Source organism: Pogonomyrmex barbatus, unplaced genomic scaffold (assembly GCF_055798465.1).
Source record: "Pogonomyrmex barbatus isolate J1 unplaced genomic scaffold, ASM5579846v1 scaffold19, whole genome shotgun sequence".
Lineage (NCBI taxonomy): Eukaryota > Metazoa > Arthropoda > Insecta > Hymenoptera > Formicidae > Pogonomyrmex > Pogonomyrmex barbatus.
Window position 1 is genome coordinate 2,670,690 of NW_028297115.1, and position 12,571 is coordinate 2,683,260.

The 12,571-nt window shown below is 30.4% G+C and overlaps 2 protein-coding genes across 4 annotated transcripts; one reads left to right on the top strand and one right to left on the bottom strand.

The window, feature by feature from the left end:
• The first annotated feature begins 550 nt into the window (after nucleotides 1–550).
• On the top strand, nucleotides 551–5,806 carry Nf-YA (nuclear factor Y-box A). 3 transcript variants are annotated; one of them, XM_011642721.3, is made up of 7 exons: nucleotides 551–709; nucleotides 1,570–1,876; nucleotides 1,944–2,080; nucleotides 2,504–2,677; nucleotides 2,981–3,072; nucleotides 3,184–3,328; nucleotides 3,420–5,806. In XM_011642721.3, exons 2-7 carry the CDS (start codon nucleotides 1,585–1,587, stop codon nucleotides 3,486–3,488), a joined length of 909 nt encoding a protein of 302 aa, XP_011641023.1. In that variant the 5' UTR covers nucleotides 551–709; nucleotides 1,570–1,584; the 3' UTR covers nucleotides 3,489–5,806. The 3 variants fall into 3 exon arrangements, with proteins under 3 accessions (XP_011641023.1, XP_088931846.1, XP_011641022.1); XM_089075720.1 differs by lacking the exon at nucleotides 551–709 and adding an exon at nucleotides 726–983; XM_011642720.3 differs by lacking the exon at nucleotides 551–709 and adding an exon at nucleotides 828–1,463.
• Nucleotides 5,743–7,420, bottom strand: LOC148936899 (uncharacterized). The gene is made up of 4 exons (XM_089075721.1): nucleotides 6,749–7,420; nucleotides 6,548–6,680; nucleotides 6,154–6,334; nucleotides 5,743–6,078 (listed from the first exon to the last, which is right to left on the bottom strand). The coding sequence occupies exons 1-4, from the start codon at nucleotides 6,968–6,970 to the stop codon at nucleotides 5,904–5,906; spliced, it is 711 nt and encodes a 236-aa protein (XP_088931847.1). The 5' UTR covers nucleotides 6,971–7,420; the 3' UTR covers nucleotides 5,743–5,903.
• Between the last annotated feature and the right edge of the window lie 5,151 nt (nucleotides 7,421–12,571).

Below are 12,571 nucleotides of genomic sequence, written 5' to 3' on the forward strand. Positions count from 1 at the left end.
GCATGTGTGCGTGCGTGCGCGCGTGCGCGCGTGCGTGCGTGCGTGTGTGTGTATGATGATGCGCGCGCGCGTGTGGTGTGTGTGTGTGTGTGTGTGTGTGTGTGTGTGTGAGAGAGAGAGAAGCAGGTATATCTATGTAGATAAAATTGGAATGCCTTCCTATTAAAAGATCTGATTGTTGGTAGTTGAAAATAGAAAAGAAATAAGAACATAAAAGCTATATTGTATTTGTTATAGAGAGAAAAAAATTCTTTGTTTCCTTTCACAAAATCTATCATTTAATTTTACTTTGGCGTTTATGTGAATTTAGGAATGATCTGTACCTTCACCTTGTATGTTGTTTCTCTTATGATATCGCAAAATGGATTTAGAAAGAATAAACTATTAAAAAGAAAAGAAGTCTCTCTTTGTCCCTTTGTCCCTTGTAACACGAATTCTTGGAAAAAAATAGTAAAATTAACCGTAAATGCGAACTTTGAACTGCGCGCGTTGAGGGAGGGGGATGAGACACGTAAGTTGATTGGCCGACCGCATAGAGGCGCAGAGGGGCATCGACCGGTCTTGGCGTCCGGCTGCCATCGGAGTTCATACCGTTGGCAGTTTATACCGTTCAGTGCCACCAATACTCAAGAGCTGGGGACGGTCTTTCGCCGACCATTGGTCCTCAATTCGCCGACCAATTGGGAAAGTGCCCACGAAAATATCCAATGTAAGTTCACAAATTATCAAACATCAACCCGATACGCAGCGCGGTCGCGCGCCCACATTCGCGATTAACCCCGATTTCGCGGCCGCGTCCCGTGTCTTTCCGCGCGGGCCAGCGCCTTCATCGACGCCAAAAAAGCCATTGCCACACGGCCATGTTTGTCGAGGCGAAACCGTGTCCTTCCCACACACGAACGTCCGCGTCGTATCCGATGGCGATCGACCCGGTTTCCTGTTCGGATCATCCGCGATCGGGCGACCTCACGGGTTCCTTGCACGTACGTATCGTGGATCGCGCGGATCACGGACCGCGTCGTCGTCGTGGGTCCACGCGAGTCTCTGTCTCGGCCGAGGCATACGGCATACGTTACGCCACGAGACGCCGTGAATCGTAGCGGCGGTGGCGGCCTTCGAAGCGTATCGCGCGCGCGTTTCTGTTCTCACGTGCTCTCACGACACGACACGACACGACGCGACGCGACGCGTCGCGTGGCATATCTTTACGATATTCGTCTCATCGGAAGATAGATCTTCCGGAAGATAGCTGCGCGTGCTGCGTTTCGCGCGCGATCGCACGTGGTTCTCGTGCGCGAGACGACGACTCGGCGGTATCACCGTCGCCACGTCGCGTCGGCGACCAGCGTCCCACTCTCGCACAGAGACAACATTTCTAGAATGCTGCCGCGTTAACTTCGCATGCGACTACGCGATGTAGTCTAATGGACGGACTATGCGAATTGGATGATATGATATGAATGGTACATATATTGTATCATTTGTTATATCTGATTGCGATATCTGATTTGCGATATTTTTTTGCCAATGCTTTTTGTTAAGAAAATTTTATTTTTTTTCTTTTTGCAGCAAAAATATTCAGATATGGAGCAACTTAGCGAAGGACAGGCGGTTGTAGTTGGAGGTACTGGTGGAACTGTACAAGTGGTTCAGATGAGCCAAGGTGGTCAGACCATGATGCTTCCACAGGCAATACAAGTAGCGGCACCTAATGGACAGATCCAAGTGGTTCCAGTTTCTAGTCTGACTAGCACGGGTCAGCAGATAGTTATTCAACAACCACAGACACCACAAATCATTCAAACTCCAGATGGACAGACATATATTTATCAACCTGTACAACTGGAAGGTCAAGTTCAACAAGCGCAACCAACGGGTAAATGAAAAATATATCTATCATATTTAATTTAATTATTTCTATTCTAACATGTTTCAATTTATAGTGATAAACCTTAATGGCAATCTTATGCAAATTGCTGGTACAACCTCGCAGACTACAACTACAGCAGCTACTACAACTCCAGTACAACCTTTAGGTAGTCCTACATCAACAGTATCACAAGCAGGAAATGTCGTAATGGTAATTATCTAGAAGAAAAGTTTTCCATTTATATAGTTTATGCATATGTGCTTCACATCAGTTTGTATAAAACTGGATGCACAATGAAAAACACAAGCAACAAATTTCAACCTATGGGAAAATGTTTTCTATTGTACATTGATACCTGGTTTCCCAAGGTTAAAATTTGTTGCCTGTATTATTCCCTATTCCTATTGCCTATGTTTTCATTGTGCATTTCGCTTACTCTACAATAATGCCGACTATGTAATGTATAATTAATGTTCTAAAGTCATTCTTATATTATATGAATAAAATATTTGCTCTTGATATATGTTACATAATATTTTACCATATCAATATATGAATATTTTAAGGATCAAAAGAAATAACATTTTATCATGAAGTAATAACTAATCATGTTTTGTTATATCTATTATTTAGATGGTACCAGGTAATAGCGGGCAAGCACAGTTCCAAAGAGTAGCATTGCCTAATGCTGAACTTCTTGAAGAAGAACCACTTTACGTCAATGCAAAACAATATAGACGGATACTGAAACGTCGGCAAGCACGTGCTAAACTGGAAGCTGAAGGAAAAATACCTAAGGAAAGACCAGTGAGTATCCTTTAATTTTTTCACAAATAATTTTCTGTTCTTGATGTATATTTTAAAATTAGATTTTTGATCTATTTGAATATATATATGCAATACATTATTGTATGAAAAAAATTTAAAGTTTTATACATTTATTTCGTATTGTGTACATGTGTCGTACATATGTATATGTGTATATATGTATGTACATATGTATATATGATTGTATATATATATATATATATATATATATATATATATGTATACACACATACATATATGGATTGCAAAGATACAAAAATAACACAAGATTTTATTTCATAGAAATATCTTCACGAATCCCGTCATCGACATGCGATGAACAGAATTCGTGGTGAAGGTGGTCGTTTCCATTCAGGTCAAGCAAAGAAACGAAAGTAAGTTCTAATTTGTATTTTCCTAATACAAGTTTCTCAATAGCAAAAAGAATGAGAAACTAGGTGTCTCAACATCGTTATTTTACGCATATAAGAGTATAATGGTTACAGTAGAGAAAATGCAAACACCACGATTACCCAGCACATCACAACCTCAACCAGCACCGATAATATTCATACAATAGCAATAGCAGCTGCAAATGTAGGTGTACAATATCACGACACAGACAATATGGCATCCACGATTATATTTGAAGTAAGATAACAGTTTCTATTCTCTAATCGGAGTCGTCTGTGATCTCCCAGAGATACAAATTACATTTGCCGTTTCTAATTGTTTGTTGCAGAAACCAAATATTCCTCTGCAAGATATGATCTCTGATGACAACATTATCTCAAATAATCGATTAATATAGATAATAGTATAAATTGGATTAAAAAACAAATATGAGACTTGTGTCGATGATTAATATTGAACATCTGCATTTTGTAAATATATCCCAGTGCGATATGTATAATATAAGTGTAATTTTTATGAAAAAGGTAATCTTTAGATACAAAATTAGGTATATAGTGTTCCAGTTGTACTATTTTTCAGCAAACTTAGTTACTTTTAATCGTTAAAATATTAAGGCTCGGTTCTCTCATGGCGCGACCTGGATTGTGTGATGTCAGAGGCGAGAAATGATATGTAAAAAGTTTCTTGCGTCGTATAGCTTTATCTTGTACTTTTCTCTTAAAAACATTTTTGTATTCTTAAAACTTGTAAAAAATATCAGAAAGTAAGATATCTGAGAAGATACCAATAAATCACATAAAAGTGTAAGATAATTCTTGAAATAATGGTCACTGCTCAGCTCAGAAACAACTAGCTCTAACGATCTGATAATTTCTAATAGCTAAGCAGTACCATTATCTCAAGAATTATTTTACATTTTTACATGATTTATTAGACAGATATATCTTAGTTCTGATATTTTTTACAAGTTTTAAGAATACGAAAATATCATGTTTTTAAGGGAAAGTACAAGATAAAGATATGAATGCAAGAAACTTTTTATGTCATTTCTCGCCTCTGACGTTATAATTCAATATGACTGCAGAGAGACAACCGAGGCTTAATAAATTCTATTTTGAAAGGGGAAAAAGATTAACAAGAATATTTTCATTGCAATGTTAAATATATTATAAAATTCATATATTCTTGTATTATATTTCAAGATATTTAAACATCTGAGATTTATTTAAAATTGATTCAAGATATGCTGAACGATTTAATGTACAAAATAATTTTACAAATATATGGTATTAATTAGTATATAAAAAGTTTATCCTATTGTCCCCTGGAGTACTTTGTGCGTGCGTGCGTGCGTGCGTGCGTGCGTGCGTGCGTGCGTGCGTGCGTGCGTGCGTGCGTGTGCGTGTGCGTGTGCGTGTGCGTGTGTGTGTGTGTGTGTGTGTGTGTGTGTGTGTATTAAATTATATCTACAATCCCTAGCAGTATTTACATTTTTATAATTTTGTTATAGTTAAATAGATACTTGACAGTTTTGTTTAATAAAATATATATGAATCAAAATTTATAAAAATAGTTTTATGTCTGGAATAACACATTATAAAATAATTCTGTGTGAACATATATGAATTTTTTTAGCTAATAAATACCCTTATCAAATTAATAAAATTTGATATTGGTATTGATATTGCAAAGTGAGAGACTGAAATTATAAATTGTATATATTATGTGCTGGGTAGTTTTTTAGATTAGATTAGATTAGTTCATTTCTCTCTCTTTAGATATATGTATCTTTGTTATAATTAAAAGATTCATAAAATTATATATAAGTTTACTGGACTTATATATTATTTTTTTATTACAAAGTATACAAGTATTATTATAATATACATTTAAACTCGATTTTTCGCATTAATCGTTATAATGCTTTGCACTTTATGTATATATTTAATTTAGGAATGTTGATTTCACAATGTCAATCTTAAAATAATATAAGTTCCAAAAATACATTTATAATACATTAATACGTTTCCAAAAATACATATTCTTTGTTCTACGAAATTATTATTGCCATTTATTTTTATATTTTTTAAAATAAAATTTAGTTCTTATTTAATTTTAAATTTAGTTCTCATTAAATTTTAAATATTTCTTTTATTATTATATTGTTTTTCTTTATTTGCTTTTTTAGCGCTATAAGCTTCAAGTATATTATTCTTTGTAATTTGTAAGATAAATATACTTAAAATATACAAACAATAATTAAGCGAGCAATAGAATTTATAATGATCATACTACTAGATTATTCGAGTAATTAGTTGATTATGTTCGTTTATTACTTCAATATTTAATGTTTTGTGGAATGTCAGTTGTAAACATAGAAACATTCAAACGTTTGATGGATGAATTTGTTATATGAAATATCAAGTACTTACAATTTGTCGGAAAATATTTTATAAAATAAAACTTCACCAGAATATGTAAATAATTATACGAAAATAGAGTGAAATATGTGAGTTGAAAGCAATGTTACAACATTGTGTGATTGTGTGTTGGTATGAATGTATAGTATGTAGACTTGTAGTCATATAAGTGATTTATCATAAGATAATTACTACTATCATAAGATAATTATTACTTTTAAAAAGAAATGAAGAATATGGAATCAAAGTGAAAAATGTAATTACATGAATTTAATATGGATTCTGTTTTCTAACACTTTGCATATGATTTATTTCATTTATGCTTTTGTTACCTCGCCTCTCTGATGAGAATTTTATATCTCATTTAAATAAAATTATAGTTCAATAATAATTTAGAATATTTTTGCAGGAAGAACTAAATGTTGTTTTAGTATCAGCGAACATTCCGAGTCAGATATTCCCGGATATGAGTTTTGTAAACTGATGCTATCTTTCATTTCTGGAAATATTTGTTTAATTCTTTCCCTTGCAATTCCAATGGTATCAGAATATTCAGAGTTTCCAGTACTATAAAAATATTTAAAAATCTGAAATTATGCATTGGATCGTAATATAGATATTAATACCATGTATTTTACATACGTTATACGAAGAATTTCTCTTTCTTTAAGATTAGGATCCAAATTATTGCATGGTTTGAAAATTTTTGATGGTTTTATTAATTCTCTTGTTGCGATTATCCATGGATTTCGGTACGCACGTTTTTGAATTGTTTCGGGTATAATCCAGTCTTGCGGTAATATTATTTCTCTACGTGGGTGATCTGATTGCGATTGAAAATATTTGTAATAACGTATTATTATAATATCGAGAGAAATTATGTAAGTAAACAAGATTCTTTATAATTTTTTATACGTCTAATATGTTTTAAAAGGTAAAAGGTATTATTATCACATAACTTTCAAGTTACTTGTTGTCTGTTCTATATATATATATATATATTTAATAGTCAACATAATTATTGTAATTAACGAACCCTTTCTAATTTCTGTCAAATAATCTAGTTGATACACGGTCTTGATCGATTTCTGCTCTTCACGTTCTATCACGTTCTCATCCGGCACAATTTCCGGCAAAGCATTTCTTAAGTGACAAAATTTGTCGCGTATCTATATTTTCAATAATCTACACAATTAGTGATAAATCTATTTCAATTCTAACGAAATTACATCTTTACCCTATTTAAATAGTCCACTGGATCTTCACTACGTTCATTTTTAGGTAGCGATTGATTTTTCAATCGTGTGTTCAAATACTTGTATGATTCATTCAAAATGTTCGAGGATAGGGGATATTTTGGTAATAATTTGTATTCAGCCTTGTCTCTCTTTCCAAGATAATCTTTCTTGTAGATTGTTAAGTAGTCTCGCGAATCTTCAACATCTTCAATCACTTCCATCGGGTTAATCTAAAGAGACATTTAGATGGCGATTTATTTTACAGAGAAATTTGTAAATATCAGCGAAATCATCGACTGCATTCAGTAAAGACAACAATCGTGCAATTGATAAGCAGCAATCGAAATTAACATTTGAATCGAGTGAATTAGCTTTAGTTGAAAGGAGCAATTCAACGCTTTATCTTAGTTAACGTGTCCCTTTCGCAAAAATATATTACATTGTAACCATATTTTTATTTGTTACAGTTACAATATCAATTTTTTTCATCGCGAAACAAGAAATCCGTGAAAAAAAACATGGATATTTTCTTTCTCTAAAATCTAAATTTTGAACAGATGTCAGCTTTTAACATCTGCATCGTGTATTTATTATTGGCTTTTATATATAGATTCTATATGAATTTAGCAGCGAAAAAAAATTTATCAAGCACGATTATTAATATAATGACGTCATTTTATAATATCCTTTAGTGGTAGTCTATAACTTGTGCTTAATTTATTATATCGAAAAGCCAGGTCAAGATATAGGTACGAGTATATACTAATTGTCTATAAAGCTCAAGATCATCTGCGTACTCTATAATGAAGTCTCCATGGTCTCCGGTAACTCATTATATAGATGACATATAACATCAGCTGATGCATGGCACCCTCGTGTACCATAAACGCCAATTAGGATATGACATCAGATTTCTTGCTTATGACTGCCTTGGTATGGACGTGCCTTTTTCATTTCTTCCTATTCCTCGTTTTCGTGGAAAAGGGAACCCGTGTCTTCGAGAATAAGAACAAGAATCCACATTATTATCGAAAATTTTATAGATTGGAATATCTCATTCGTGATATTTCTTCGTATCATTATTGCTATTTTTAAATTAGCAAATACGAATATATACATTTTTTTCATATTCACACGCGCGCGGTCTATCTCACCTAAAAAAATGTAGAAAAGCAAAGAAATCTTGATATATCGTCGAAATAAATAAAAATTTATAAAATATTTTATGTTATCTTCTTTTTTTACTTTTTAATAATTATAATGAATATTGAATTTTTCTTTTAGTTTTTATTTTTTATTTTGACACAATGACTATTAAAGATATTTAAAACATTTATAATAAAATGTTGAAACTTTTTTTAATATATACCTATAAAATATAATAAAGGTAAAAGAAAATAGCAAAGAGAGAGAGAGAGAGAGAGAGAGAGAGAGAGAGAGAGAGAGAGAGAGAAAGAGAGAAGGGAGAGAGGCGTTATTTAATAATCGTTCATTTAATAACGACATATTTTTTAAAGAGAAAATGCATGGTATTGCTTTTAATTACTTTCAATGTCAGGATTTGTATTCTCAGAGATACAACATCTTTCAATATGTAATCTTTATGTATTTTACGTAAATACAAATATTTATGTAAAAATGATTTTATATGCATTTTATAATTATAATGATTCCAATATTAGTTATGTATTATTTAACAAGTATTGAAAAATTAGATAACTTATATAAAAAAAAATATCCAGATATTTTATCAAAATCAACTTCTTAGAAAAGATTTTTTACATCGGTATCTAAATATATACTGATTTTTAAAGCTTTCCATAGAAAGTCCATCACCACCATTCGCCAATACAGATAAGAATAGGAGTTTTGATGCAAAAAATTGGATTGCTTTTCTTTGAAAAGCACTACATTTATATATTTATATATATATATATATATATATATATATATAATTAATAAATAATATAAATTATATATATATAATTTGGACGACCTTTGTAATATACGAGCAACTAGAGGAAGATGTGCGGAAAAGGAAACCGTAAACTCGAAAACATTATGTAGAATAAATGCGATTTATCCGAATACGCTCAAGGAACATATTATACTCTTGTAAGTTTGCAATCGCTCCACCGAGGATCTTTTCTTTCCCAATCACCGACAGCCAGCAATTTATAGCTACTATTTCGGCATTGCCTTCGGTTGTTCTATGTCACCCATGATGACAACCCTTTCTTCTTGAAAGAGGAAAGTCACTTTTGTCGTAAATCTACCTTCGACTCGTTTTTTATGCACAGGACTTTGTCTTCGTTACTAGTTGAGTTTTCGCTAATGAGAACGTGACTTAAGAAAAAAAAAAAATATGTGCGACTTTAACTTTTTAACAGATCCAATGCCTCAAATGAAAAGATGGAACAAATATGTAATATGTGCACATAAAAACATCACAATTAAAAATTCATGTATCTTTTTATTTGCTTAAAGAGCTTTTTTTAAAGAGCAAATTTTTTCTATTGTTTATTCTATCGTTCTCCATTAAACAAAAATATATAATTTTTATGAAGCAATTAGATTATGGTCGAAAAAATGTATATTTTTTATAATTGTTTATATTTTAAAATTTAACAATTTTATATTTTTATTTAAATACTTCTAAATTTATTTAACGTCGAGAATATTTATTTCTAATATTAGAAGAATGGAAAGATGTTTTCTTAATTTTTTCATCATTTGTGGCAAGCTAAAATTGTATTGTTCTTAAGTAAACATTGGAACTCAGTTATCACAAAGGCATTTATGGTTATGTGATCAAAGTAAGGTTCTGAATAATGGATACATTGTCGACCATTTCATTATATTTCCCGTATCTGGTTTAGGCGACAACTTCTCTGTAACTCTTAGCGTTGCTAACTTTCTGAATGCAATTTAGAAACTTAATAACGAAGGCGAATATCCAAGTAAGTTTTTAAATTACATCAATGTTGTACATGTAAAAGAGAAATGTATCATATTATTTTAATCTTAGAAGAGAATGCAGAAAGACACGAGATAGAGTGGATATATTGGAAATACGAATTGGAACAATACGAGTTTAATTTTCATGAAAAGAAGAACTACAAACTAGGTAGAAATGTGCGATAGTTTATGTATTTATTTCTTCAAACGAGTATATGAGATATAAATTCTATGAAAATTACATATTATTCCTAAAATTACATGATGTCTAACTTTCTAAATAAACTTTCTAAGAAACCACTGATGTTTTCTTGATGTATACATTCATGTACAATTCATGTACAATTTAATAATAAATATTCTTATATTATGTATATTCTTTATTTTCTTAATTGATTACTATTCATTAATATCACCGAAATATTTTAAAATTATTTTTGATTTGTTAATTATTTTTTATTTATCCTTTTTGTTTTAATCTTCTCACGTCAAATCGTATGTAAATTATTTGCAAAAATTAACTCGAATCTTGTTGTTACTTTTTTCTGCTGTTACACTCCAAAAACAGTGAAACTTGTGCCCGATTCCACCAACATAGAATTACTTTAATCTCGGTTCAACTTCATCTTTTTCTAATTCTTAAAAAAAAATAAAGAATAAGTTGAACCGAGATTAAAGTTAATCTACGTTAATGGAATCGAGTATTAGTTTGTTTAAAAAATTAATCCATATGGCAATATTATGCTACGTGAAGAATGTTGTAAAATTCATATGCGCGATGAACTTCGGCTATTGCGTTTCCGATGACCATAGCAATGACCATAGCATATGTAATGAGAGTCTTCTTCTGACTTGTGCAAAGAGTAATTATATAATAATTGTCGATTCATCGACAGATGTCCATTTCTATCAATATAGCAAGCAAGTTAAACTCCAAGATTAAAATTAATTTACATTGATACAAAATGAACAAAAGTCAATCAGTACTCATTATGGAGTTAGCCACAATGGAGTTCGTTATAAACATTAAGGAGTTTGTAGCTATCACGAAATTATTTAATCAATTGTATAAAACCATGCGCGATAAAATGGAATCTATACTTTGATTCGTATATCTTCTATTGCCAAAAATTGGAGATACGCATTGAAATAAAAATCTCAATTGTGCAAGGAGCACAAATATCAAGACAAAAATAAAAGAGTTAATGTTATTCAAAATCAGGAGTTCTCTATTGAGGAGAGAATACAACTTATTGTGGTACAAATATATTAGATTATAATAATATGCATCGTTTATGACAGAGTGCGGAACATTGCTCTTGATTATATTTCGTTTTAAGAATAATTGATATATACTAAATGCTACATCTGATGATACATCTGTAACGTCAAGTACCTCTTCCTATATACACGAGATATATAGAAGAAGTCTTATACTTTTTAAAGAAAAACATTGAGTTTATAAAAGTGATATTTTTAATACCTTGTTCTCCTCATACCTTGAATCCTTATATTTATTATTATTATTATTATTATTATTATTATTATATTTATTATTACCTCATGCATGAATCTCGTATTAATATATCATGAAAAATATCTTGACAATGTAAAATACATTCTATCCTTTAAAATATATCCTCGAAATATAATTTTTATTTTGAAATTAGTATCTCAAATTTAGAGATACTATAAAAAAAGACAATATAAAATTAAAAATGTGTCGCATTTATATATATAATAAAGGAATTATAAAAAAATTATAAATTATTTTAAATTGTACTTAAAAATAATATAAAATATAATATAAAAAGTTTTGTGACAATTTGGAATCTGGATAAAAAATTATTTAAATAAATAAAAAATAGAAATAAGCTTTAATAAAAATCTAATTAAGAAATAATGACAAAAACCTCTATCTTTTTATATATAATATAAGTATTTTATAATAAGTATTCAAGATCATAATTTATACATATAAAAAAAATAAAGTTTCATTGCGATGCAGAAATTAATTGGTCTAACATTAATTGGTAAATAAAAATTAAAGTTTTAAAAAAGTGGTGATACAAATGAAATTAAATTTTTATTTTCAGACCAATGAAATTACTTTTTTATGAATGAATTAGCTTGAATACTTAAAATACTTATATAAAGAGATAGAGATTTCTGTCATTATTTTTTAATTATATTTTTCTTAAAGCATACTTCTACTTATTTACTTAAATAATTTTTGATCCAAGTTCCAAAATCACAGGTTTTATTTTTAGTTATATTTTATTTTTAAATTAGCAAATTATATATCGTCAATGATTTTCGAAAATTACAATGAAAATGCAAATTAGAAGGCAAGTAAGTAAGTCAAACGCTATTATTGGTGCGTGGTAATTTATTAAAAAATAATTATAAATATTTTATTTTTGTATTATTATATTATTATTATTATTTTTAAACGTGGTTTATTTAGAATAATTTGTAAGTTTTTCATAATTTTCATTAAACATAAAAATTATATATTATTATATATTATTATATAAGAGTGTGCGAAAGTTGTAATTGAAAAGTTCGTAATTGAACAATCGTATTTGATTGATTCAGTATTGCACTGCGAGTCTTGTAAATTTAGTCTTATAATTTACGGTAATAAGTAATGTCATGAAAAGACGATGAGTTCTATTATCCACCTATTCCCGTCTTTCCATTTTGAGTTTAAATTCTTAAGGCAGGACAAACTCAACAAATTTACTTTGTTGCATCGCAAGATACGACACAAGTACTTTGAACCATTATGTATTGCATAATGTACAGAGTTTTGTTTCGTTCAGGCTTTTGCGAGGCTGTCGCGTGTCGCAGCTTTCGAGTTT

What these genes read in the sequence shown, in the direction of transcription:
- Nf-YA (XM_089075720.1), top strand. Translation starts at nt 861, where the DNA reads ATGTTTGTCGAGGCGAAACCGTGTCCTTCCCACACACGAACGTCCGCG. An exon ending in AAGCAGGAAATGTCGTAATG is followed by an intron (nt 2,081 to 2,503) that starts GTAATTATCTAG and finishes TCTATTATTTAG; the next exon opens with ATGGTACCAGGTAATAGCGG. An exon ending in CATCCACGATTATATTTGAA is followed by an intron (nt 3,329 to 3,419) that starts GTAAGATAACAG and finishes TGTTTGTTGCAG; the next exon opens with AAACCAAATATTCCTCTGCA.
- LOC148936899 (XM_089075721.1), bottom strand. Translation starts at nt 6,970, where the DNA reads ATGGAAGTGATTGAAGATGTTGAAGATTCGCGAGACTACTTAACAATC. An exon ending in CAGTGGACTATTTAAATAGG is followed by an intron (nt 6,681 to 6,748) that starts GTAAAGATGTAA and finishes TTGAAAATATAG; the next exon opens with ATACGCGACAAATTTTGTCA. An exon ending in TTTGACAGAAATTAGAAAGG is followed by an intron (nt 6,335 to 6,547) that starts GTTCGTTAATTA and finishes AATCGCAATCAG; the next exon opens with ATCACCCACGTAGAGAAATA.